The sequence below is a fragment of the Chelonia mydas genome, chromosome 1 (genome assembly GCF_015237465.2).
Source record: "Chelonia mydas isolate rCheMyd1 chromosome 1, rCheMyd1.pri.v2, whole genome shotgun sequence".
NCBI lineage: Eukaryota > Metazoa > Chordata > Testudines > Cheloniidae > Chelonia > Chelonia mydas.
In genome coordinates this window covers 288,245,647-288,272,692 of record NC_057849.1, presented here as the reverse complement: position 1 = coordinate 288,272,692, position 27,046 = coordinate 288,245,647, and the positions used below count along the sequence as shown (strand labels likewise).

General features: G+C 41.4%; 1 protein-coding gene across 3 annotated transcripts in view; it reads right to left on the bottom strand.

The window, feature by feature from the left end:
- The window catches only part of TAFA2 (TAFA chemokine like family member 2), a 301,302-nt gene that overhangs the window by 119,895 nt on the left and 154,361 nt on the right, over positions 1-27,046 (bottom strand). Inside the window, exon 1 of one of the 3 annotated variants that reach the window (XM_043548654.1) lies at positions 23,909-23,958. The exons of 1 other annotated variant lie outside the window; for it this stretch is intronic. In XM_043548654.1, coding sequence (XP_043404589.1) covers positions 23,909-23,943 — 35 coding nt within the window. In that variant the 5' untranslated portion in view covers positions 23,944-23,958. Of the gene's footprint in view, positions 1-23,908; positions 23,959-27,046 lie in introns of those variants that run through there. One more of the 3 variants, XM_043548651.1, reaches the window with a different exon arrangement.

Genomic DNA, 27,046 nt, shown 5'->3' with positions numbered 1-27,046 from the left:
AGTGCTAAAGGAATTGGCGGCTGTGATTGCAGAGCCATTGGCCATTATCTTTGAAAACTCATGGCGAATGGGGGAAGTCCCAGATGACTGGAAAAAGGCTAATGTAGTGCCAATCTTTAAAAAAGGGAAGAAGGAGGATCCTGGGAACTACAGGCCAGTCAGCCTCACCTCAGTCCCTGGAAAAATCATGGAGCAGGTCCTCAAAGAATCAATCCTGAAGCACTTACATGAGAGGAAAGTGATCAGGAACAGTCAGCATGAATTCACCAAGGGTAGGTCATGCCTGACTAATCTAATCGCCTTCTATGATGAGATTACTGGTTCTGTGGATGAAGGGAAAGCAGTGGATGTATTGTTTCTTGACTTTAGCAAAGCTTTTGACACGGTCTCCCACAGTATTCTTGTCAGCAAGTTAAAGAAGTATCGGCTGGATGAATGCACTATAAGGTGGGTAGAAAGTTGGCTAGATTGTCGGGCTCAATGGGTAGTGATCAATGGCTCCATGTCTAGTTGGCAGCCGGTGTCAAGTGGAGTGCCCCAGGGGTCGGTCCTGGGGCCGGTTTTGTTCAATATCTTCATAAATGATCTGGAGGATGGGTGTGGATTGCACTCTCAGCAAATTTGCGGATGATACTAAACTGGGAGGAGTGGTAGATATGCTGGAGGGTAGGGATAGGATACGGAGGGACCTAGACAAATTGGAGGATTGGGCCAAAAGAAATCTGATGAGGTTCAATAAGGATAAGTGCAGGGTCCTGCACTTAGGACGGAAGAACCCAATGCACGGCTACAGACTAGGGACCAAATGGCTAGGCAGCAGTTCTGCGGAAAAGGACCTAGGGGTGACAGTGGACGAGAAGCTGGATATGAGTCAGCAGTGTGCCCTTGTTGCCAAGAAGGCCAATGGCATTTTGGGATGTATAAGTAGGGGCACAGCGAGCAGATCGAGGGACGTGATCGTTCCCCTCTATTCGACATTGGTGAGGCCTCATCTGGAGTACTGTGTCCAGTTTTGGGCCCCACACTACAAGAAGGATGTGGATAAATTGGAGAGAGTCCAGCGAAGGGCAACAAAAATTATTAGGGGTCTGGAACACATGACTTATGAGGAGAGGCTGAGGGAACTGGGATTGTTTAGTCTGCAGAAGAGAAGAATGAGGGGGGATTTGATAGCTGCTTTCAACTACCTGAAAGGGGGTTCCAGAGAGGATGGTTCTAGACTATTCTCAGTGGTAGAAGAGGACAGGACAAGGAGTAATGGTCTCAAGTTGCAGTGGGGGAGGTTTAGGTTGGATATTAGGAAAAACTTTTTCACTAGGAGGGTGGTGAAACATTGGAATGTGTTACCTAGGGAGGTGGTAGAATCTTAAGGTCAGGCTTGTCAAAGCCCTGGCTGGGATGATTTAATTGGGGATTGGTCCTGCTTTGAGCAGGGGGTTGGACTAGATGACCTCCTGAGGTCCCTTCCAACCCTGATATTCTATGATTCTATGAACAGACCCAAGTTCCTAAAGATGCACGCGTCATGAACCTTTCGCGGCCATCCTACATTGATGTTGGTGAAACGCCCCCTGTGATCCACCAGCACTTGCAACACCATTGAAAAATATCCCTTTCAGTTTATGTACTCTTTGGCAAGGTGGTCTGGTGCCAAGATGGGGCTATGAGTGCCATCTATCGCTCCACCGCAATTAGGGAACCCAATCGCGGCAAAACCATCCACTATATCCTGCGCATTTCCCAGATTCACTACCCTTTGTAGCCGAAGTCAATTAATGGCCCTGCACTCTTGGAGGACATCAACTCCCATGATTGATTTACCTACTCCAAATTGATTCCCCACTGACCAGTAACTGTCTGGCACTTCAAGCTTCCAAATAGCGATTGCCACTCGCTCCTCCACTGTCAGAGCAGCTCTCATTTTTGTGTTGCTAAACTGCAGGGCAGGGAAAAGCTCTGCACAAAGTTCCTGGAAAGTGACCTTCTGCATTCAAAAGTTCTGCAGACACTGCTCGTCATCCCATACCTGCAAAACGATGCGGTCCCACCAGTCAGTGCTTGTTTCATGGGACCAGAAACGGCATTCAACAGAGTGCAACTGCTCTGTGACTGCCAGCAGCAACTGTGAATTGTTTTTTTCAATGGCTTGCAGCAGGGCTGCTTGCAGGACATCACTATGTTCCGTGCGGCAGATCTTCAGCTCTGGAAATACTTCAGGAGAAGGTGCGAGGTATTTGAGATGCTCATAGCAAGGGTGCACAACTGAGCAGGCTCCATGCTTCTGGGGTTATGGCGTACAATGGCAGTTTTAAGGTACGAAAACCACTGGTTTGTTTGCTGTTGATATGAGGGAGCACAGTGCATCATGGGATGCCAACGCAATGTTCCCATTCTCCCCTGCGATAATGTTTTGGTCCCATGAGGCATTGCACAAATGTCCCAAAACGCACTGCCGCAAGTTGCACTTTGGGATAGTGTAGGCACTGCTAGTGAGGATGCACTCCATCAAGACAATGAGCACGGTGTGGCCATGCACAATTGACTTCATTAATTCGGGGGCTCAAGGTCGAATTAGATAAAGTCAACTTAATTTTGTAATGTAGACAAGCCCTCAGCTGTTGTCTCAGACTGTCTGAAGAGTCCAGTAGATGTCAGCATATCAGTAGTGTTCAGTTTATATTTTCCAGCATTTCACCACCGTGAGGGCTAGAAACCTTTTATTTTTAAAATGAAAACTGTGATTCCAACTAATCACAGACTCCAGGAGTCAGGGCCCAAGGTACAGCCCTATAGTTCCTATGGGGACATATGCACAGAAGAAAAAAAACCCACAGCACCAAGTCTCGGAACCTGGGTCAAAGGACTCAGGGGCAAGCTACCGGGCTAAAAATAGCACTAGATATGTTCCTGCTCAGGCTGCAGCCCAGATTCTGAAACCTGGAGAGGGGGTGGGTCTCAGAGCACTGCTATTTTTAATTCATAGGACCAGCCCTGCGAGCCTGAGTCAATTGACCTGCTGCGCCAAGCCAGAAAAAAATCATATTAATAAAATAGATCATTTCGGATTATTATTTACAGCTATTTAAGGTATTCAGATAAAATCAGTTTGCTGAAAAGTTGACTCTCTTACTTCAAACTTCCATATTGAACATCTATTTTGATGAAGTTTTTAGGACTAAGTTTTTGTTTTCCAAGCAGATGGCAGCTTTTGTTGTTGTTTGTTGGGTTTTAGTTTTTGGTTTGAATAGGTGTGACAGACATTTTATCCTGCTACTACTGTATTTTAGCATATTTAATTGCTAAGTTCATAGAAAAGTCACAATGCCTTCCCAAGCAGATGGTGAAAGTTGTTTTTTAAAAGAGTAGAGAGCCTCTTTTTCCAACATGCTTTCACAGCTTGCTGGGGTCTGTTCAGTATAGATGCATAACTGAGAAAATGGGAATGTGCCTCTACAGTGAAGTAAGTCCCAAATCTGCAAGGTGCTGAGTACTCTAGCCCAGATTTCCCTATTGGGAATACTCACATTCCTAATGATTTTTCAGTTATCTGGCAGTTCCCCCACACACACAACGGCAAAAAAAAATTTTTTTTTAATTAAAAATTGATGAAAATTCAGTTCAATGTAACCTGAACACAAACTTCATAAAATTTCTGCAACAAAAATTTCATTTTGGATGGAACAAAATATGTTTCATTTTGTTTCTGGGCATTTTTAACTTAAACAAAAAGGAAAGGAAATGATAGTCTAGAATCACAAAACAGCTAGAGAAGGGGCAGCGGGTGCCTTCCCGATATCTTTCATCGCAATAGTTAGGGCACTCACCGGGATATGAAAGATGCAGACTCAAGTCCCTGCTCCAGTGATCAATTATTGATACAAACCAGAACTTCAACCGGAGAAACTGAGAGCCCCAATACCAAATGCCTAACAGCCCAGGGGGTTGGGCACTCATCTGCAGTTGGGGAGATTTAGGTTAAATTCCCCCTCCTGCGTGATGTCAAGAAGGGATCTGAACATAGGTTAGAGTTGTTGCTGGAGGGGAGTCTTGAAGCTGTTCCACTGTGTATAAAATATGTGAATAGTCATTGGAAAACTTTTTTTTCCAGAGGGAGAGACTTGATCGGTCAGTGGTTAGGGCACTCATTGGTGATGAGCAGGGGGGAAAGGAGGAAGAAAAGATATAAAAATAGACTCAGTTTCAAAAAATTTGAAATTTTGAAATTCAAATTTTTAATTTTCTACAAAAAACAGAACATTTTGAAAAGCCAAAACTTTTTCATGAACGTCTGCAATTTGGGGGAAGGCCATTTGTCATAATAAAAAGATCTAAATAAAAAATGTTGACCAACTCTATTCATGTTTTCATGCAGACTAAGATTCACCCACTCTGTTGAAGGCAAGGCCAAAGCCCACGCACTGCTTAAGCTCTTAAAATAAGCCCTAACGCAGAACGAGCAGTGAATGACAGTAGTTGTTTGGGAAATGGAAAGTATGATACTTCTACAGTGATTAGAGATGCATGTGAACCAAAATTACAGATCCGAATATCCCTGAGGCCTGGTGAAGCTCAGACTCAGTCTGAACATCACTAATTGTAATATTCTTATAGTAAGCATTATTTTCAAAAATACAAATCCTTGGATCTTGGGAAAGAGTGCACAATCTGTGTGGAAAGGAGATGACAACTCAGTCACCTATCTGTCCTAACCTTGGGCTCTGCCCTCACCAAAACTTGAAGCTGCTGCAACTTCCAATAAAGCACTCTCCAGATTTGTCCTAAGTTACACCAGCAGTAATGGTCTACTAGGCAGTGTTCTGACCGACAAGGATTGCTAGAGGCAAAGTGCCACAACCCCTCTGGCCCCAGCTTGCTCCAAAGGACCTGGTGCATACATAATAGTAAGTATTAAATAATTTTTTTCACAGAAATTTAACTCTGATTTCATAGAAGTCTTGTATCAATTGCCCATTGCTTGTTACACACACTTGCAAACCTTTTGGAGCCAGAACGTAGTCTACCTAAATGTTTGTACAGTGCCTAGCACAGCCTTGAATGGAGGTCGAGGGGCGCCACTGCCATTGTAATAAATAATAATACTATCTCAGTAACATAAAATCAACCAGCCATTGAGTAAGCAGTTAACAGTTCAGTAATATTAATCAGGATAATTGAGTATCTGGAAAATATTCCACATTTCTGTAATAAAATTATGAACCCTTACACAGTCATACACAGTCTGAGAGAACATGAATAAAATGTACTGTATTATGTTATGCGCCATTAAGCAGATCAGCTATTATGTTTCCTAATTTTCAGTAATGTAGTTAAGAGACAGAGAGAGACACTAGGGCAAAGAGGGAGTGAGAGAAATGTAACATTGTCATTTAATATATGTGCATTTTACTCCTTCATAACTTAATCTGATTAATAAAAAATACTAATTTTCTGCTCAGTGCTATTGGCAAAAGAATAACTTTTGGTCTTACATAAGACATTTTATATAAATGCTTTTCAATCCTGAGATAGCTACTGAGATACAATTTAGTTATAAGAGTGCTTGTATAATGTTATAATACAAAGCAGGCTTATCGCACATTTCACATCTAAATGTATTGTGAAAAATTGCATCTAGTCATTGCTGGTTTGACTGACTGGAACTAAACATGGTGGGAATAAAATACACATTCTGTTTCAAACACGGAAGAAAGGATGATCTCATTAAAATGATTTGCTGATATGACTTAAACAATTTATTTAATCTTTACCTTTTTATGTAAATATCTTTCAACTAAGGATTTAAAAAGTATAATTTAAAATAGATTTTGTAAAGTATAATTAGATGCTCTGTCAGATGGGAAGACAAATTAAAAGAGCAATTTACACTGTTATAGTGGCATTGCCACCAAGGAGTTTCTAATCTTTTACACAATACTCACAGCAGAATGTAGTCCAATCTCTGTAGGGCACATGATTATAGACTTGCAGGGAAACTGGGATTTAAATTATTCATCAATGCAGATTTCCTTTTGCAGAAAAATTAGTGTGCCACATAAATAGCAAACTGTTAATTCTTGGCTTTTTGCAAATTAACTGCCTGGTAATGGCATCAGTTACTACGAGTTAGTTTTACTAGCAGTTACAGTAGCAATACACTGTCAAACAGACAGCTGTATACTTAAAAAAAAATGCTAAAGAACATCTATGCAGCCAATTAAGTTTTCAGAATGCATTAGCTCCTGTAATTGTAAATCGCTGTGCATAAACCTGTAGGAAGAACTGATTAATGCCAGATTATAGCCATAATTTACATTTAGGTGGAAGAATGCTATCTCAGCTAGAGCAAGTCTTACACACCAACATCCAACAGGAACTGGACTGGATATCAAAATTAGTTTGCTAGGAAAAGATTTGCAACCTTCAAACTGTCAGCTATGAATTCAGGCTCAAGTGATATGATGTATACTTTCACCTGCCTGTTAGCCAAAGAACACTACAAGCCCATTATTTGCAAAAGCAAACTCTCATCTCAGTAGTATGAATCATTCCACATCTTCACTAGTCATTCCTGCCTCAGTGGGGCAGTAGAACATGTGTGGCAGGGTGCTATCTGTAGCACCCTGGTCACTGAGGTTGCTGGAGGAGGGGGAAGACTGCAGGCTTAACTGAAGTCCATTAACCAGCTTCTTGTGAGGATTGCTGACACTTGGGTGGCAATTGCTGGGCTAAAATGACAATTGGTTGAGTAATGGAGAGGATATGTGGGAGGAACAGGAAATACAGGGGAAGCTCAGAGTAAACTCAGAGGGCGAGCCTGGGAGAGGAAAGAAAGCTATGTGGAAGTCTCCTCTTCCTTTTTACCTTCCTTTACCTGTTCTGTTATGCTTTCACCCTGAAGATAAATGCGCAGCTTGTGCGTGTCTGTGGCTAGGAGACTGCAAGAACAGATTATGTGATGATTCTCATGGTAGGTGAAGGGTTGCCCAGTTACAACCTGGCAGTATTCTATGAAATGTCAACACGCAGAGCAGTAATGGTATGTTTTACCCCACATTCTATGCATGGTAGCTGGGACTTTCAAAGGTGCCTAAGAAATCTGAATATCCAGTTCCTAGTGAATTCAGTGGAATGACTCACAATGCCTAAAGTTAAGCATGTGCTTAAGTCTTTGCAGAATGAAACCCTTAATCTATACTTATGTAGCATTACTGTATTAGTAGCACAGCAAGACTAGGTAAAGATCTGCTATTATTCCCATTATAAACACCTACAATTTCTCTTTGGACTTGTTTGTCATATAAAATTTCAGTCGGCAAGGAAATTTTAAAATAAAGGTCTTGGGGAAAAAAAGTATAGTAAAATGTAAAACCCCACAAGTTTGCTTGGTTTTAATGCCTACTTGAATTCACTGCTATAAATCTGCTTCTATTTTTAAACTAAATATTGGAAAGCAATACCTTCATCTTGTGTTATAAGGAAATATCAATTGCTGTAATATCTAGGTGCTGAAATAGCAATACTAGGACTAAGAAAAATCAAACATCTAGCTTCTATTGACAAAAACAAAGGAATTAAGTTTAGGCTGATACGCCAACCTAAATTCAAGATGTGGAATGCTTTTCCTCACCTCACCAGCCCAAGTTAGGGACAGAGATGAATTCTAATCTGACTGATATCCCATGCAGAAAAAGTTATTTCAATTGGGCTGCTCGTGATGTGACTCAGAGTGGTCTATTGTGTCAGAGTTCAGTTTGAATTAGAGCCAAATTCTGTTCGCAGTTACACTGGTAAAAAAACTACATAGACTTCGCTTGAGTTACACAGGATTTACGCTAGTGTAAATGTGAACAGAATCTGGCCCATAATATGGAAGCCGTAGGGCCATGCTGCCCAACCTTTTCTATCTGACAGGCAAACACATTATCTGAAAAAAGGCCAGGGGACCACAGTCAATACTTCAGTGATTTCCCAAAGCTCAGGCAAAGTTAGACAACCTTCTATTCTTGCTCTCCCTCAGTGGAGCAGCCAGAATTCTTTTAGAATCATAGAAATGGAGGGCTGGAAGGGACCTCAAAGTTATCAAGTCCAGCTCCCTGTGCTGTGGCAGAACCAAGTAGACCTAGACCTTCCCTGACAGGTGTTTTTCCAATCAATTTTTAAAAACCTCCTATTCCTCAGCCTCCCTTCAAAGCCTATTCCAAAGTTTCCCTACCCTTATAGTTAGAAAGTTTTTTCCTAATATCTAACCTAAATCTCCCTTGCTGCAGATTAACCCCATTACACTTGACCTATCTTCAGTGCACATCGAGAACAATTGATCACCACCCTCTTTCGAACAGCCCTTAATATATTTGAAGACTTTTTTCACAGATACTAAGGTCAGAAGGGATCATTATGATCATCTAGTCCGACCTCCTGCACAACACAGGCCACAGAATCTCACCCACCCACTCCTGCGAAAAATCTCTCACCTATGTCTGGGCTATTGAAGTCCTCAAATCGTGGTTTAAAGACTTCAAGGTGCAGAGAATCCTCCAGCAAGTGACCCATGCCCCATGCTACAGAGGAAGGCAAAAAACCTCCAGGGCCTCTTCCAATCTGCCCTGGAGGAAAATTCCCTCCCGACCCCAAATATGGCAATCAGCTAAATCCTGAGCATATAGGCAAGATTCACCAGCCAGATATCGAGGAAAGAATTTTCTGTAGTAACTCAGATCCCACCCCATTTAACGTCCCATCACAGGCCATTGGGCCTATTTACCATGAATATTTAAAGATCAATAAATTATCAAAATCACGTTATCCCATCATACCATCTCTTCCATAAACTTACCGAGTTTAATCTTAAAGTCAGATAGGTCTTTTGCCCCCACTGCTTCCCTTGGAAGGCTATTCCAAAACTTCAGTCCTCTGATGGTTAAAAACCTTCGTCTAATTTCAGGTCTAAACTTCCCAATGACCAGTTTATATCCATTTGTTCTTGTGTCCACATTGGAACTGAGCTTAAATAATTCCTTTCCCTCTCTGGTATTTATCCCTCTGATATATTTATAGAGAGCAATCATATCTCGCCTCAACCTTCTTTTAGTTAGGCTAAACAAGCCAAGCACCTTGAGTCTCCTTTCATAAGACAGGTTTTCCATTCCTCAGATCATCCTAGTAGCCCTTCTCTGTACCTGTTCCAGTCTGAATTCATCCTTCTTAAACATGGGAGACCACAACTGTATTCCAGTATTCAGTGCACACAGTATTCCAGGTGAGGTCTCACCAATGCCTTGTATAACGGTACTAAAACCTCCTTATTTCTACTGGATATACCTCTCCTGATGCATCCCAAGACCGCATTAGCTTTCTTCATGACCATATCACATTGGCGGCTCATAGTCATCCTATGATCAACCAATACTCCAAGGTCCTTCTCCTCCTCCGTTACTTCTAATTGATGCGTCCCTAGCTTATAACTAAAATTCTTGTTATTAATCCCTAAATGCATAACCTTACACTTCTCACTCTTAAATTTCATCCTATTACTATTACTCCAGTTTACAAGGTCTTCCTGTATGATTTCCCGGTCTCTCTCTAAATTGGCAATACCTCCCAGCTTTGTATCATCCGCAAACTTTATTACCACACTCCCACTTTTTGTGCCGAGGTCAGTAATAAAAAGATTATATAAGATTGGTCCCAAAACTCCAATCTTACCAGTGAGGAACTCCACTGGTAAGCTCCCTCCAGCCTGACAGTTCACTTTTCAGTAGGACCCACTGTAGTCTCCCTGTTAAACTTTGTCAGGTCTCCCCCACTCTCCAGCCTTCTTTTCTCAAAACTAACCATGCACGCTTTTTTTTTAAACCTTTCTGAACCTTTAATTATGAGGAAAGTCTGACATATTTTTGTTGCTCTCCTCTGGACTCCCTCCAATTTGTCCACATCTTTTCTAAAGTGTGGCACCTAACACTGGACAAAGTACTCTAGCTGAGGCCTCACCAGTGCAGAGTAGAGCAGTACAGTTATCTCCTGTGCCTTACGTACACCACTCCTGTTAATGCACCCAGAATAACTGTCAAGGTTCCTCCCCCACTCTGAACTCTAGGGTACAGATGTGGGGACCTGCATGAAAACCTCCTAAGCTTACTTTCACCAGCTTAGGTTAAAACTTCCCCAAGGTACAAATTAATTTTATCCTTTGACCCTGGATTTCCACTGCCACCACCAAACTTTAATTGGGTTTACTGGGAAACGTAGTTTGGACACGCCTTTCCCCCCCAAATCCTCCCAACCCTTGCACCCCACTTCCTGGGGAAGGTTTGGTAAAAATCCTCACCAATTTGCATAATGACCACAGACCCAAACCCTTGGATCTGAGAACAATGAAAAAGCATTCAGTTTTCTTACAAGAAGACTTTTAATAGAAGTAAAGGAATCACCTCTGTAAAATCAGGATGGTAGATACTTTACAGGGTAATTAGATTCAAAACATAGAGAATCCCTCTAGGCAAAACCTTAAGTTACAAAAAAGACACACAGACAGGAATAGTCATTCTATTCAGCACAGTTCTTTTCTCAGCCATTTAAAGAAATCATAATCTAACACATACCTAGCTAGATTACTTACTAAAAGTTCTAAGACTCCATTCCTGTTCTATCCCCGGCAAAAGCAGCATACAGACCGACACAGACCCTTTGTTTCTCTCCCTCCTCCCAGCTTTTGAAAGTATCTTGTCTCCTCACTGGTCATTTTGGTCAGGTGCCAGCGAGGTTACCTTTAGCTTCTTAACCCTTTGCAGGTGAGAGGATTTTTCCTCTGGCCAGGAGGGATTTTAAAGGGGTTTACCCTTCCCTTTATATTTATGACAATAACAGTACCCTTTTTTCACAGCTGTAGCACATTGTTGACTCATTCAATTTGTGATCCACTATAACCCACAGATTCTTTTCAGCAGTACTACTGCTTATCTAGTTATTCCCTATTTGGTATCTGTGCACTTGATTTTTCATTCCTAAATGACGTACTTTGCCCTTGTATTTATTAAATTAAATCTTGTTGAATTCAGAACAATTCTCCAATTTGTCAAGGTCGTTTTGAATTCTAATTCTGTCCTCCAATATGTTTGCAACACCACCGAACCTCACTACATTCACTCTCACACTGATAGGGCATGTCATAAATATAAAGGGAAGGGTAAACCCTATTACCCTCTAGGTGCTTACAAATTGGTTGTTTAATAATTTGTTCCAGTATCTTTCCAGTTCTCTGGGACCTGACCTGTCCTCCAAGAGTTCTGAAAGATCATTGTTAATGGTTCCAAGGTTGCTTCAGCTAAGTCCTTAAGGGATAGCTCAGTGGTGGGGAGGGATAGCTCAGTGGTTTGAGCATTGGCCTGCTAAACCCAGGGTTGCGAGTTCAATCCCTGAGGGGGCCATTTAGGGATCTGGGACAAAAACTGGGGATTGGTCCTGTTTTGAGCAGGGGGTTGGACTAGATGACCTCCTGAGGTCCCTTCCAACCCTGATATTCTATGATTCTAAGTACCCTAGGGTGAATTTCATCAGGCCCTGCTGATTGAAAATTTCTAACTTACCTAAAAATATTCTTTAACCCAGTGGTTCCCAAACTTGTTTCACCGCTTGTGCAGGGAAAGCCCCTGGTGGGCAGGGTTGGTTTGTTTACCTGCCGTGTCTGCACGTTTGGCCAATCACGGCTCCCAGTGGCCACTGTTCGCTTCTCCAGGCCAATGGGAGTTGCTCGAAGTGGCGGCCAGTATGTCCCTCAGCCCACCCTGCTTCCAGCAGCTCCCATTGGCCTGGAGCAGCGAACCGCGGCCACTGGGAGCCACGATTGGCCGAACCTGCTGATGTGGCAGGGAAACAAACTTGCCCGGCCCGCCAGGGGCTTTCCCTGCACAAGCGACGGAACAAGTTTGGGAACCACTGCTTTAACCTATTCTTACCCTATTTTGACTTGCACTCTTTCCTCCTTGTTGTTAACTGTGTTGAGTATCTGGTCACCATTACCCTATTTAGTGAAGACTGAAGCAAATAGGCATTAAACACCTTGGCTTTCTTGACGTCCATCACTTATTAGCTCTCCTTCCCCACTAAGTAGAGGGATCTACACTTTCCTTCATCTTTCTCTTGCTCCTAATGTATTTAAAGAACCTCTTCTTATTGCCTTTTATGTCCCTTGCTAGGTGTAACTCATTTTGTTCCTTAGCCTTTCTGATTTTTTTCCTACATGCTTGTATTAGTCTTTTGTACTCCTTCTCAGCAATTTGTCCATGTTTCCACTTTTTGTAGGATTCCTAATGGAGCCATATTGGCCTCTTACTATTCTTCCTACCTTTCCTTCGCATCGGAAGACTTGCAGTTGGGCCTTTTCCTTGAGAAACTGTCAGCTCTCCTGTACTCCTTTTTCCCTTAGATTTTCTTCCCGTGTGACCTTACCTACAGTTTTCTGAGTTTTAGTCTGCTTTTTTGAGGTCCATTTTCCTTGTTCTGCTGTTCTCACTTCTTACTTTGCTTAGAATCATTAAATCTATCATTTCATGATCAGTTTCACCCAAAATGCCACTTCTCCTAGGGGTGCGGAGTAGCTCTGGAAGGCTGTTTGGCCCAGATCCTGTCAGGTATTTAGGTGCCTAAGCCCTACTGATTTCACTGGGTTGTAGTGATCTCTACTATCTTTCTGGGGCAAGAGTCCTACTTCAAACACTTCCATTTAAAAATTACAGAGTTCATCTCAGAGAACCTGGAGAACCAGAATTTAGGGCCTTAAGGGCCACAAGTGATCTTCAGTTCACTGACTATAAACCCCTGACTTAGTGACATAAGTTCATTATGTCATTTTTGTAGGGCTGAATTGTTTCAGAGTAACAGCCGTGTTAGTCTGTATTCGCAAAAAGAAAAGGAGTACTTGTGGCACCTTAGAGACTAACCAATTTATTTGAGCATGAGCTTTCGTGAGCTACAGCTGAAGTGAGCTGTAGCTCACGAAAGCTCATGCTCAAATAAATTGGTTAGTCTCTAAGGTGCCACAAGTACTCCTTTTCTTTTTACTAAGCAGAGTGTTAAACAAATATTAAACCTGAATGTTTTACTATTCAATATAGTAAATTAAAACTATTCACTGAATTAAGGAACAACACTGAAGCTAACCTGACTAAATTCAAAGAGTGAGATGTCATTGTCAGCAGGCTCCTGTAAACTGAATCATTCCTTTCTAGGAGTAAAACACTGTACTTGGCCTCTGAGAAGAAGAAAAATGCATTGAAATGTCTTTTGCAGTTTGTGGACCGGATAACAAGAACAGATATTTTTAAAGCTTAATGTTATCTAGGATAGGTTCAACTTGACTCTACAAGCCATTGTTTTTTCCCCAAGAACATAAAGTCAATTCATTCACTTTCGCTCTCACTCAGACAGAATCAATGCAAAACAGCAGCTGAGTGGAAATCAGTCCTGTTTTCAGTCCTTTTTATCATGACCCACAATGCTGATATGCAACTGAAATCTTCATCACACTTGGGGTTCCTTCATGATTCTGAGTATCTTCCCTCACTCATGTATATGTTTGTGTTGACCAATTTAACTCTGAATTCATGAATTTAACTCTGAATTCATAGAAAAGTAATGGAGGGGCATAGAAAAGAACCATAGCAATTACAACAATCTGGTATCATGTACAAATGATTACCGTGCAACCTGCGCTCAACCAAATCCTGCTACAAATCACCCTACTTATGAGTACCTCCAAATTTCAGAGTAAATTTTGCACAAAACAAAGCAATATTTGGATCAGTGTGGACAAGAGAAAACCAATGTAGTAATTGTTGCCTGAAACATTCCCTCTGCAAGTGCATCTCCCACCATCCTACCACCCTCACCCCCTTCCCCTAGTATCTGTATGGTAGATGTCCTTCCACTGGGACTATATCTGTGCTTGGAATGAAGGACTAGCAATCTCAAGGACAAAACCACCCAGACACCATGGGCATGTACTTGGGCCAGCTAGTTCACGTGCAGCTGCCCACATTACCAGGGCTACATTACTATTTTTAGTGCACTAGTTTGATGAAAACTAATCCAAGTATGTCTACTTGAACTGGGTATCGCACTCCAAGTTTAGATATAGGCTGGGACTCCATAGGGTCAGGACTCCAAAATTTTGGGAGTAGATGTGCATTAAAGAATGCAAGATTTAGCTAAACAAACCTACGCCTAAAACTGTCCATAATCTACAGCAGCATTCTGTTTAGGCTGCATATATTTCCAGTGGATACCTGGCTGGAATATTTTTTAGTTTAAAGACAGTTCAATGACAGCCTAACTCCAACTAAAGCATGGCTGCCGAGAAGGACGGGTAACCATGCATATGGTCTCTCTTGCCTCTCTGGAGCTAGATATCCCATCACACAGGCTTCCTGGACCTGCAGAGTTGAAAGGCCATGTCCCTTGATAACTCCACAACGTCCCAAATATTGAAGAGACACTGCTTTGCAGGGAATTCCACAACCGGGACTTTGTGAAGTTTTCCAGAATCTCTTGTCTATCCTGTGAATTTCTCTGTAGGAAGGAGAGATCTAGGCTTGGGTAATTACATTGTACTTTCAGCTTAATTACCCTGCCTTGTTACTGTTTCACACATAATTAAGTAGTCAGCCATTACCCTATAAGTAAACAATACCTACATGATATTTCTGCAAGGTGGAATAAAGTATTGTCTTATGTACACTCGATTAGCTGGAGTGAAATTCCTAAGTGCATGCCCAACCTGAATCTGTGACATGCTGTCAGATGTTAATGGTAAGGATGAATGTTTGCTCTTCAGCACAATGAGTCACTACAAATATTTGCACCACACTATAAGCATTGAAGCAAGATTCTGGGCCTGATTCTCCACTACCTTGCAACTTGTGTCATCAATTACCCCTGTGTCAAGTGGATGAAAAACTAGAAAATCAGAGTGGCAGCATTTTACACCCACTCGTCACAAGTGCGAATGACTGCACATGATGCAAGGCAGTTGAGAATCAGACCCTGTGTAGTTGTGATGAGCTTTGATTAGAGTTAAGTTCATGATGAAGGAACACACATTCAGCTTACAGAGAACAGTTCTGCATTTCTGATTATACAAAATAAAAGCAAACTTATTCAAAATCCATATTGATTTATCTTGGGTTGTATGAATTCAATAACAGGGTATTATCACAAACAGGAAAATAACCCTTTTCTCTAAGATCCATTGTCAAAAGCCTGACCCTATAGACATGGAAGTCTCATTCAACAATGAATATTAGGGATTCGTACTCTGGGTTAGTGAATTTGCCACCATTGAAAGAATTAAATTGCATTTCAGTGCAATGACAGGGTTGACAGCTTATATATTTGTTCGATCTATTTCTAAGCTTTACAATTAACTTTTCCAAGACAAGTTAAACACGGTGCTAGGGCTCGTGGTGTAACTGGTTCACTTATTCTTTCAGCAAGCAATCATTCCCTGATACAATTTTTAAAATTTCACGGTTTGCAGCCTTCCATATGTTATATGTATATAAACAATTGTATAGATCTGTTTTCTAGGTTATATTTTTCCCTCTTTTTTGTTTAATGTTGCTATGTGGTAAAATGTTTCCTTCAATGAAAATCCAAAAAAGTACATTTAAAAAGCCATGCTGTCCAACTTTGGTTGCTCCTGTTTATACCAAATGAAGCTTACTATGTCCTCTTTCTAATACGTATAGTGGTGTTCATTTAATTTATATTTATGCTTTGAATTTACTATAGTTAAAAGTTTTTTGCAATGTGGTAGCTCGGTTGGTTCCACGATACTAGAGAGACAAGGTGGGTGAAGTAATATGTTTGATTGGACCAACTTCTATTGGTGAAAGAGAAGCTTTCACAGCTCTGTGTATGGCTGTATGATCTTAAAGGGTGGCAAAACAGCCATACTTCATGTTGTTTCCTGGAAAGCCCAGAACAGATAATATAGCATATGTTGCGGGATTATGCCTTACAAGCATTGGCCCTCATTAGTCTCTAACATGACTCCTTAGCACATCAAACCCTAGGGGTAGATTGGTCAGAGAAATGCTTCCCCTTCAAGAACATGACATCACTATATTATACCATCATGGTCAAGATAATCCCTGTTCTGAAGCCTATCACATAACTTGAACAAATCCAGTACTGCTGCCCCATACTCATCTCACAAGTGGCCACCTGAGTCATGTCACATGAGACTATGTTTCCTAGTTTCCTTGTGGTATCACTACAGATAAAAACTGAGGATGTTGAGAGGGAAAGAGAAATTCTGAGGTGGTCCTGAGCTGCCATAAAAATTCTTACATCATCCCTTTCCTTGCCCCAGAGTCATGTGGAAGAAAGAAGATCTGGATTCTATATGTCAAAGATCCAAAGCTTTTGGAATGGCCGTGGGGGTCCTTTACACCAGGATCAGAATGTCTCAGCTAGTCAGCCCAAGACTGAGTGTAGCTTAAAACCACCTTTGCTTCCCATCTCCGAGCTGCCCCAAGGAGAGACAGTTATCATCTGGATCATAAAGTCTATTTTGGCCACCACCACCAATCCAACAAATGCACTCTGTTGTGTGGCTGAATTAGCCTACTTCACCAACACTGCAAGCTCACTGCAGAGGTCGCTACAGCATCAGAGTATACAGAAATAAGGATAAAGGAGCTGGAATTCACTTAGAGCTTGGTGTCCAGGACCAAGACACTGGCCCCACAAGTGACAGCAAACTGATAAGTGAGTCCATCCAAAGAATCAGAAACCAGTCATTAAAAATTTATGGAGACACTAGTGATACAACCAGTGCTACTATGTGTCAGGCACTCATCAAGGCCCAGATATCAGCCAAACCACTACATGTGGGCTATGTGCTGGAATATATGAACTTAAGTGAGGCCCTTTAACTATTTTATTTTTCTGCCCAAGAGGTATTTAAATGGTAATGAATATAAGAAGTTGGAACCTCTTGGGCCACTTGGATGGCAAAAGTGAGTTTCCTGGGATCGGGAATCAGCTGCGGCTTGTGCAGGGGTCAGAGGTTGTTCTTGTTCTCTATGTCTTCAGTAAAGTTTGAATCGTATCTAACTGATAATGTCTGACATGATGCACACCGTTCAAGAGTAGATCCTACAGGTGTGGCCTCCACTGGTACAAGTTTGTAAGTAGGTGTGTCACATTTGACACTTGTAGCCATATCAATTTTTAACCCCCCTATGGTGGGCTTGAAGACAAGCTCTGGCTAACTGCGGGAGAATGCAAAGAACTGGGATTTGTATGTGCAGGAAGATTATACACTGTTGGGGTAAGGTCCAGGATTTTTTCTTATGTTTCTTTAGTGCATGTAGCACACTCTGCTGTAAAACAAATGATTAACAATAATGGAAAATGTAGTAAACAGTCTCATTGAAAAAGTACTTGACGAGCTTAAGTGGCAAGAGATGCCTGTGAATGCTGGGAATCCACAGTTTCAACCCATTCCTCATAGCATTAATTGACTGGTATTTCTTTCCACTTAATGAAGTATACCCCAGAAGAGTCTTCTGTACATTTGTAAAAACAGATCACATGTTTATGCTTATTTAGCTTTGTTTCAGTCTCACCCCAGTGATTTCTGATTGATCAGCTCCAAGGATCGTGTGGAGAGTAACAAAAAACCAAAACAGAGATTGTAACTCTGAAGGCACCTCCAGTGCACCTTGCCCAGTCTTGTATTATGATATAAAAACAATCCATAATAGAATTAAATAACCTTGTTTAGTTTTACTGACAGTTAATTAGTGCCAATTTAATGCTAATCTTCTCCCGTATGTTTAGGTAAAACTTGTGTTCATTAGACATTTTGTATTTCTCCCTGAATAGTGACACAAAGACTCTGTAATACAGCCTCTTGAACATATATGCTTGAATCAAACTGATCAAGAGCAGGGCTGGGTGAATATAGCAAAGGAAGGATTCATGGGCATTTTTTTGTGAATGAAACCTACCAACTCACTTCAATAGTATTCGCAGCCACTTTCATTTGCTTACGCACAAAGGTTCAGGTAAGGGAGGTTTTTCCTGCAAGTATGTTCAGGGAAAGCAGAAGCTACATAGTGAATCCTAGAGAGAGTAGATATTCACCAAAGTATTTCCACTGGAACCTCTTTGAGCTTAACTTTAAGCAAGTAAATAGTTCCACTGACGTCAGTGGGACCACTCACATTCTGGACGTTGAGCATATGCTTAAATGCTCTGCTGGAACAGGTCCAGGCACCTCAGCACTTTGAAAGATTGAGCCCTTAATGAGTTAGGTTGCCCAATCAGGAAACCAGCAATACCATGCAAATTTGCCAGTCACCCAGCAGGAATCTTCGCATCAACCAGTCTGAACAATCTATAGAATGAAAATTGTTCAACTCAAAAGATCTGAACAAATGTAAGTAATGAAAACATTCAGGAAATATAAATTATCATAAATTAGTTGCCAAATTATTCAATGAATTGTTCATCCAGCCTTAATCAAAGGCTAATCTGTTTTACCTCCAAAGACTAGGTCAGTGGAACAAAGCAAATTAACCTACAAGTTGTTATAATCATTAGTTCCCCTTATTAGCCCACATAACAATGCAATTTATGACTATTTTGTCTTTATATTAATGAATTTTCGCTAGGTCTAGTCTAAAACATGAAAATGTTCAGAGTAAAATACTTTCAGCTCTGTGTATCCTAAAGCAGAAAGGGTTTTTCTCTTGCAGTTAGTGTGAATAGTAATATGCTGTCTTATTAAGGCTGAATTTACTACAATATATCTTTCTTTTATCCTCTTTGCCCTATCAGTTATTCATTCAGATAATTTACATCGCTTAAACAAGTATTCTCTCTGAAGATTTTTTCGTGAAGAAATTTGACATTTGTTTGTTTTAATGTCAGTTTCACTTTTAGGAAGATTTGGGGGCTGGTATTGAGACACATAAAAATTGATGCCTGTCAATCCATGTAATGCCTTTTCCAGAAATAATACTTCTTAAGCAATATAACTTGTTTAAAAATGCTTGAGAAGGCCCACTTCCCATGAGAGCATATCGCCAAAAGAATAGTAGAATCATTTTTTACTTTTTGACTACATTCATTAATTCTTCTGAAACCCAAATGCAGATCTAAATAGTAATAGTAGTCAGGTGATATCAACTAGATGGAGAATGGTGTTGTTAGTACCTAAGTACAAAACACTTCATTCAGAATTGAAAGTTCTACATTAGACTTCTAACTTGGGCTAAAATGTGTCCTGTCTTACACAAGTGAATAAAGTGGGCCAGGGGGTGCATGGAGCTTCCTCTGCCCTGTTCAGCTGTCAGGAGCAGAAGGCCCCAGAGGACTCCAGTGCTGATAGTGGCATGAGAAATTCTATAGTGAGTAGGCAAGAGTGGGGCAATGGCTCCAACCAGCTTCTACAATAGCCATTGGTGGGGACAGAGGAAGGCAGTACTGCACCTCATTAAAAGGTGTAGCAATGTAGCAATTGCTATGTGTGCTATGCACAGATACACTCTCCTGAAGACATTTTGCCTAAAGTGCAATGCCTCCAGGAGCAGCCCTGGTGCACAGCCTTTCACCACAAGCAGTGACTTAGATACAACTGAGCCCTCGGTATTATTGATTCTTGCTCCTTTTCCTTTTGTTCCTTTGGGATAGTGAATACTATGGGTGAGTTTTTGGTTTATTAAAACCTTGAGAGTTAAGGGTTAGTGGATTCAGACGAATACACTGATTGTTGGAGCCTTGGGCACATGGGACCCCAGTAACGAGCGAGTGCTGCGATAATGTGGAATTGGTCAACAATACACTCGGCTGATGCGGCAACTCTTGGTGTCAGATGCCACCAGGTGGACGAGGAACATCTACATAGAACACATCACCAGACATCGGCAATACCAGGAGGGATGAGCTGGAGTGCCAATGAGAAGCGCAGTCAGAAAAGTAACTGAAATACTTTCCTCATGGATTGTATTTTTTAAATGGACAACCTACCTACTTCTCAATTACTGGTGGACAATCTCCACTCATTGATATATTTTGCTTTCCACAACCAAATCTCTGTACAACTTTTCCTGAGTGATGTACCCAAGTATTCGGATTCTAATATCTAAACTGTATTGTTAAATCTATTCACCTAAATTTGGGTTATTGCTGATTATGTACTCTATGTATCATATGACTTTAAAAACAAACTTTTATTTTATATTTTATTTTTTAATATTTAATATTAAATATTTTAATTTTTAAATATTTTAAATATTTTATTATTTGTGGATAATCTAAGCACTATACCCAGATGTACAGACACTCTTTTCTCAACCTATGTATTATATAATTTTTTTTAACATTAGCTTTAATAAGATTTTTAAATCTGTATCTTGGTCTTCACACACATACACACACACACACCTAAGATATGTACGACTAGAAGACATCTAGTCTAGCCCCTCATGCTGAGGCAGGCCCAAGTATACCTATACCATCTCCAACAGGTGTTTCTCTATCCTGTTCTTAAAAAACTTCCAGTGACCGGGATTCCACAATCTCCCTTGGATCCATTCTAAACCCAAGCTCCTTTTTGGCAGTAATACCGCCTAGGCAGTTATTCCCCATTTTGTAGTTGTGCATTTCATTTTTCATTCCTAAGTCCTTTGCACTTGTCTTTACTGAATTTCATCTTGTTGATTTAAGTCCAATTCTCCAGTTTGCCAAGGTCTTTTTGAATTCTAATCCTATACTCTGAAGTGCTTGCAACCTCCCTGTCAGTTTGGTGTCATCTGAAAGTTTTCTAAGCATATCCTCCACTTCATTATTCAAAGTCATCGATTAAAATATTGACTAAGTACTGGACCAGGATAGACTGCTTTGGGATTCCACTAGATACATCCTCCCAGTGTGACAAGGAACCATTTGTAACTACTTTTTCAGTATGGTCTTTCAATTAGCTATGCCAGGGACAGGCAAACTTTTTGGCCTGAAGGCCACACGGGGTTTCAGAAATTGTATGGAAGTCCTGTTAGGGGAGGCACTGCCTCCCCGAACAGCCAGGCATGGCCTGACCCCTGACCCCTATCTGACCCCCCCCCCCCGCTTCTCGCCCCCTGATGGCCCCCCTGGGACTCCTGCCCCATCCAAATCCCCCTTTTACTTACGGCCCCCCCAGGACTCCTGCCTCATCCACCCCACCCCCCGCTCTATGTCCCCTGACCCCCCCACTCCAACTGCCCCCCACCACCCCATCCAACCCCCCCTCTTCTTCCTGACTGCCCCCAGAACCCCTGCCCTCATTCAACCCCTGTTTCCCGCCCTCTGACCGCCCCGACCCCTATCCATGCCCCTGACCTGCCCTGCCCTCTATCCAACCCCCCTTCCTGCCCCCTTACCGCACTGCCTGGAGCACAGGTGGTTGGCGGCATTGCTGCACCAGCACAGGAGCCACGCCACCCGGCTGGAGCCAGCCATGCACCGCGCAGCACAGAGCACCGGGCTCTGCAGCTGCACTGCCCCAGGAACTCACAGCCCAGCCGCCCAGGGCATTGCGCCAGCGGTGCAGTGAGCTGAGGCTGCGGGGGAGGGGCTGGGGGCTAGCCTCCCGGGCTAGGAACTTAGGGGCCAGGCAGAACGGTCCCGCAGGCCGGATGTGTCCCGCAGGCCATAGTTTGGCCACCTCTGAGCTATGCACCTGCAGCATAGTAACTTCATCCAGGCCACGTTTCCCTACTTTGCTTATGAGAATGACATATAGGACTGTGTTAAAAGCTTTACTCAAAGAATCAAATCATGTCAAGATTACCAGTAGGCCAATATCCCTGTCAAAGAAGTAAATTAGAGTGCTCTGGCATTATTTGTTCTTGATATATCCATGTTGGCTATTACTTTTCACACTATGATCTTCTAGGTGCTCATAAATTGATTGTTTAATAATTTATTCCTATATCTTTCCAGGGTTTGAAGTTATACTGACAGGTCTAATTCCCTAGATCCACCTTGTTCCACTTTTTAAAGGTAGGTAGCAGCTTTCTCCAGTCTTCTGGGGCCTCACCTGTCCTCCAGGAGTCCTCAAAGATGATTGCTAATGGCTTAGGATTGCTTTAGGGTGAATTTCATCCAGCCCTGCCAACTTGAATACAATTAATTTACATATATTGAAATAACAGGTGAAGGTATATTTATATTTGTTTGTGGTAGCTGGATTGTGGGGGTGGGTTGGCTGGTCGTTGCAGAATCTTTGTTATGTAAAACACAGTAAAGTTTTACAGACATGTACAAACAAATATTTTAAAATCACTCACCCTCCCCAAACCAGAGATAAATTAAAACAGAGCTGCAGCTGAATGTGATGAGCACAATGTATATCACGTCTCTTTAAAATGAAGAGCTGCACTCCACTATGCATAAATGCACATACAAAAGCTGATTTTCCTTCCTCTTTAGTGACACAAACTGAAGCTAAGATTAGTATCCTGTCCAAAGGGATCCCCATTTAAGGTCAAGCATCTACACACATCATTTATCCATGCTTCAAGATAAGGCCATCTACCAAAGAGATCAGTTATGGATATGCTTTATAGCTAATATTGGATGCAGTGTGCTCTATTTTCTTAAATACGGGGACTCTGTGCAATCCCACCCTTTATTTTTTCCCCACTCCCTACGTTTGCTCATTGCCTCACAAGTGGTGATTGGCAATTTGTAGGATTGAGCCATAAATTAAAACAGTTGTACATAATCTCTTCTAGTTATTTTTGTTTTATAGTCTAATCCTGCTGAGAACATTCTGCACTGTATTTATTGGGGGTTGTCAACACCATTTAGGATCAGGCCCTAAAGCTAAGTTCTTTTAGGGCAGTGTGTGTGTGTGTGTGTGTGTGTGTGTGTGTGTGTGTGCCTGCGCGCATGCGCACACACGCACCACATGCACACACTCATGTGCTACCCCAACAAATTACATACACATGTACACAATCCTCTCTATGAAGTGCCAGACACATTTATATCACTAAATAAAAATAAAAGGAATATTCCTGACAAAGCAATTCCATTCAGGCTTTAAACTGATGCTATTTAATCTAAAGAAAAAATGAGTTTTTGTTAAGATGACAATATTTTTGTTATTTTATACGACAAAAGATGGCTTATGTCAAAATAGAGGAACAGACAAATTTATCTTCATTAATTGAAAGCTTTTATAAAACACAACCTATTATGAAATTTACAGAATGTGATTTTTTATGAAAATACAAGAAATGTAAGTACAGTAGTTGAAAAAAGTATAAATGCACTATACCAGTAGCATTCATTCATAATGCATCTCAATGCACGTTTGTTCTGTTCTTTTACATGTATTAAAAAGCAGTTTGGAATACTAGTGCAGGTGGCTTATTTTGGAAACTGAGATTGCTGGCTGCTTTTCATGCCACTGGTGCATCATGGAATGGGACAAAAGGGTAAGTGGTGTTGGTCAGCCCATCACTGAGCAAGTACATTGATTTCTGGTCTGGGGCTCTTATTCCACCAAATTCATAGAATCATAGACTATCAGGGTTGGAAGGGACCTCAGGAGGTCATCTAGTCCAACCCCCTGCTCAAAGCAGGACCAATCCTCAACTAAATCAGGACCAATCCCCAACTAAATCAGTTACCAACTAAATTCATGGTGGGACCTCACTATTATACTTTTTCCCCCTGCTATTCAGGCTGCAGATTGTCTTGGTTAGAGACTACAATGAAGAACTGTCTTCTACAGGTTACTAGATGCGAATACAATCAAGTAAATTCTCACCCAGCAAGTGCAGTCCAGGTGATGGAATAAGTTGCATTTCCTAGAGAGAAAAAAATTACAATAAACTCAGCTAGAAATTCTTACCCGTTAATTGGTTTTCTGAATTTCAAGACAGCCATTTATCACTGATGGGTTCTTCTTCTGTTATCAGAACAGAAAGGCTGTAGCCATAGCAATGAGGTTTTATACTTCAGACAATAACATGTTTTTCAGTGGGTTGTTCATCATGCACTTTAAATGACAGCAGCTGAGGTTTCATGTGGATTCTAAAAGTTTGCAGTCATGTTTCCCTATATAAACAGCTTAAGTTCTCCACAGTACTAAAGTTGGTAACTTCTGTGACACAGCTTTAGGGGCATTGACTTGCTCTGCTTTCTTACTTTGCTTCTTTGAGAAGCAAAAACCAGAGCCCACTCTGGGTGTATTGTTTTTGTTCTCTGGCATCAGTAAGTAGGGGGTCATTCTGTACCCTAAGAGACAGCCCTTATTTGGTCTTTAATTTCCCATGACACATAACCATTAAAGGAATTACTGAGAAGCATTTGATCATATAAAAATGTTTTAAAGCAATAAGCATGCAAAGAGTCAGACACCATGATACAAATATCTGGTTTCTGTAACACAAATAAAATATTGTGAGGTGGTCGATTGGGTTTTTTGTACATTGGCCCTTCATTTCCTAGAAATGCAAATGATCATGCTGCCTTGGAGCCTGACACTGACTCTGCACATCATCTTCACACCCAAACTGGCTAACAATGGTCTCTGACTTGAGGAGCATGATAGAAGACACTCTCCACTTAGGGATATGGGCTACTACATTCCTCTAGCCTCCCTGGACAGCTTCCTCCCATTCCCAAAAGATTTTCTACGGTGATACAATAACCTCTGCTCTCTGGCACCTTCAATTACTCAGCTGGATAACTCTAATTTTCATGTACCATCCTCTTGAACTGTCTGTTGCGCAGTATGATCCACTGAGATTGTCATAGTTGCAGAGGCTCTGATATCTCCTGCAAGGTTGAGGGTTGAAACAATTCACCCTAAGCTCTCCAGTGAATGCCTGGAGGCCATCAAATGCTCCAGTGACAGTAGTGGGATGCCCAATATGAGGGAGAGCTAACAAGTGCCTCCTTTGAACTTCTGTTTGTCGTCTTCTACAATACAATGCTAAAGCATCACTGGAAAAAGCTCAAATAAATCATGGGGACTTCTGAACTGGATTATATCAGTTGACCACTGCAAACTCCTTGATGTTGCTTTCTGAGGTCAGCTTTCCTCAACCCTCATTGTATCAGAGAGAGACCACAAATACATATGCCACGTCCTGCAATGGCACCAATCCCACCTATATACTGAAGCCAACTTCCTCTCTCAGCACACAGTGTTGGCCAAAGGAATTTTCTCTGCCTGAAAGTAGATAAGCCCTTACTCAATAAACTCTACATGGAGGGTTAGCCAACAAGGCTGCCTTAAAATGACCCATTTACAAATCCCAGCTGCCCCACCCTGTTGGCTTTGTTACTGCAGCAACCCAACTCCACTAGCCTCTGCTAAACCAGCCCTGGCCCTTCTATCTTCTACACTGAAGTGTGTGCTAGAGAAAACATGGTCTCCTCTACCATCTGACAAATGAGTCCTTCCACATTTGTTTGTTTTAAGGTCAGTTTCACTTTTAGGAAGATTTGCGGGGCTGGTATCAAGACACGTAAAAATTGACATCTGTCAATCCATATAATGCCTTTTCCAGAAGAGATACTTCTTTAGCAATATAACTTGCTTTAAAAGGTTTGAGAATGCCCACTACCAATGAAAGTATATCACGATAAGAGTAGTAGAACCAATGTACAACACTTGAGGCCCGATATAGAGGAAATCCATAGTGTGTTTATTTAGTTTTATACAACACATACGTAAAAAGCACCTGTACATTACCCTAGTCACAAATTTGAAACAAATATTAATACAATAAAAAATACCCCCAGAAAATCCCCTAAAATCAGGAAGGAAAGCAAAACCAAAAGCGACACCAATCACAAAATTCAACCCTGCTGGCCATTTGTTTTCACATATTTTATCACCAACACTACTTCTACAAAACTACAGCTTCTCCTTTTGCTATCTCACAAAGCCAAACATGGTCTTAAACTTACTTATTGTAGTGCCAGTCCACCGTGCTAGATCTCAGTAGCTAAAGCGTCTCAGTAGCTAAAGCGTGCAAGCATGATGGAGTATGTAACTCCCTGCAACCGCAGTAATCACTTAATGTCTTTAATTTTATCTCAACAAAACTAGCTATTGTAAATGAGGTTTCTGTGGGCTTTCATAAAAAATGAGGCAATTTTGCAACACGCAGCAAGAAAGAAAGATGCAAGAAAGATAATCAAGTGTGAGAACAGGCAATTAATTTCAAACAATCAATCATTACCATAGATTATTTCCTACAATTTATAGTACAACTCTTTGGCTACTTAGGCTATAGAAAAATATATAGACATGTATATATAGCATAACTGCTACTACATAAGGTGATTCAGAGATCAATTACATATATAACAAATAAATATGATCAATTATGCATTTTTCATGCATGTTCTCCTCTCCAGTCTGTAGCGCAGACCAACCACGCCCCAATTTCAACTCTACCACAAATCAAGTTGACCCAAGCAGAACAGAAGGAGGGTAGGTTGTGAACACTCATGGGGACGACACATCTCAAAGAACTCCAGTTACTGTAAGGTAAGTAGCCTTCCTTTCCTCTTTGAGTGTTGATCTCTATGGGTATTCACTGAGGGTGATTCTGAAGCAGTGCTCAATGAGGAGAAGAGTGTGAGGAAGTATGCTGTGCCACAGAGTGGTGGCTCACTGAGCCAAAGGAGGCATTCATGGCCAAAGCTCAGATCAGAACATAATACCTGGTGAAAGTGTATATGGAGCCCCAAGCAGCTGCTCTGCAAATCACTGAGAGGGAAATTTCCTATACAGGAACTACTGCCACTGCTTGAGCTCTGGTAGAATGGGCCTTGAGAGTTTGAGGAGGAGGGGCTTTCATAACATCACTGAGACAGATACAAGAAAATATCCACCTTTCCATTCATTCTCTTGGCAATAGCAACAAACAACTTCGGAGACGTTTTCAGAAAGGGTACTGTTCTATGCAGAAATAAGATGCCCCATACACATCTAGGGAAGGGAGTCTCCTCCATGCTTTGGTGAGGTTTA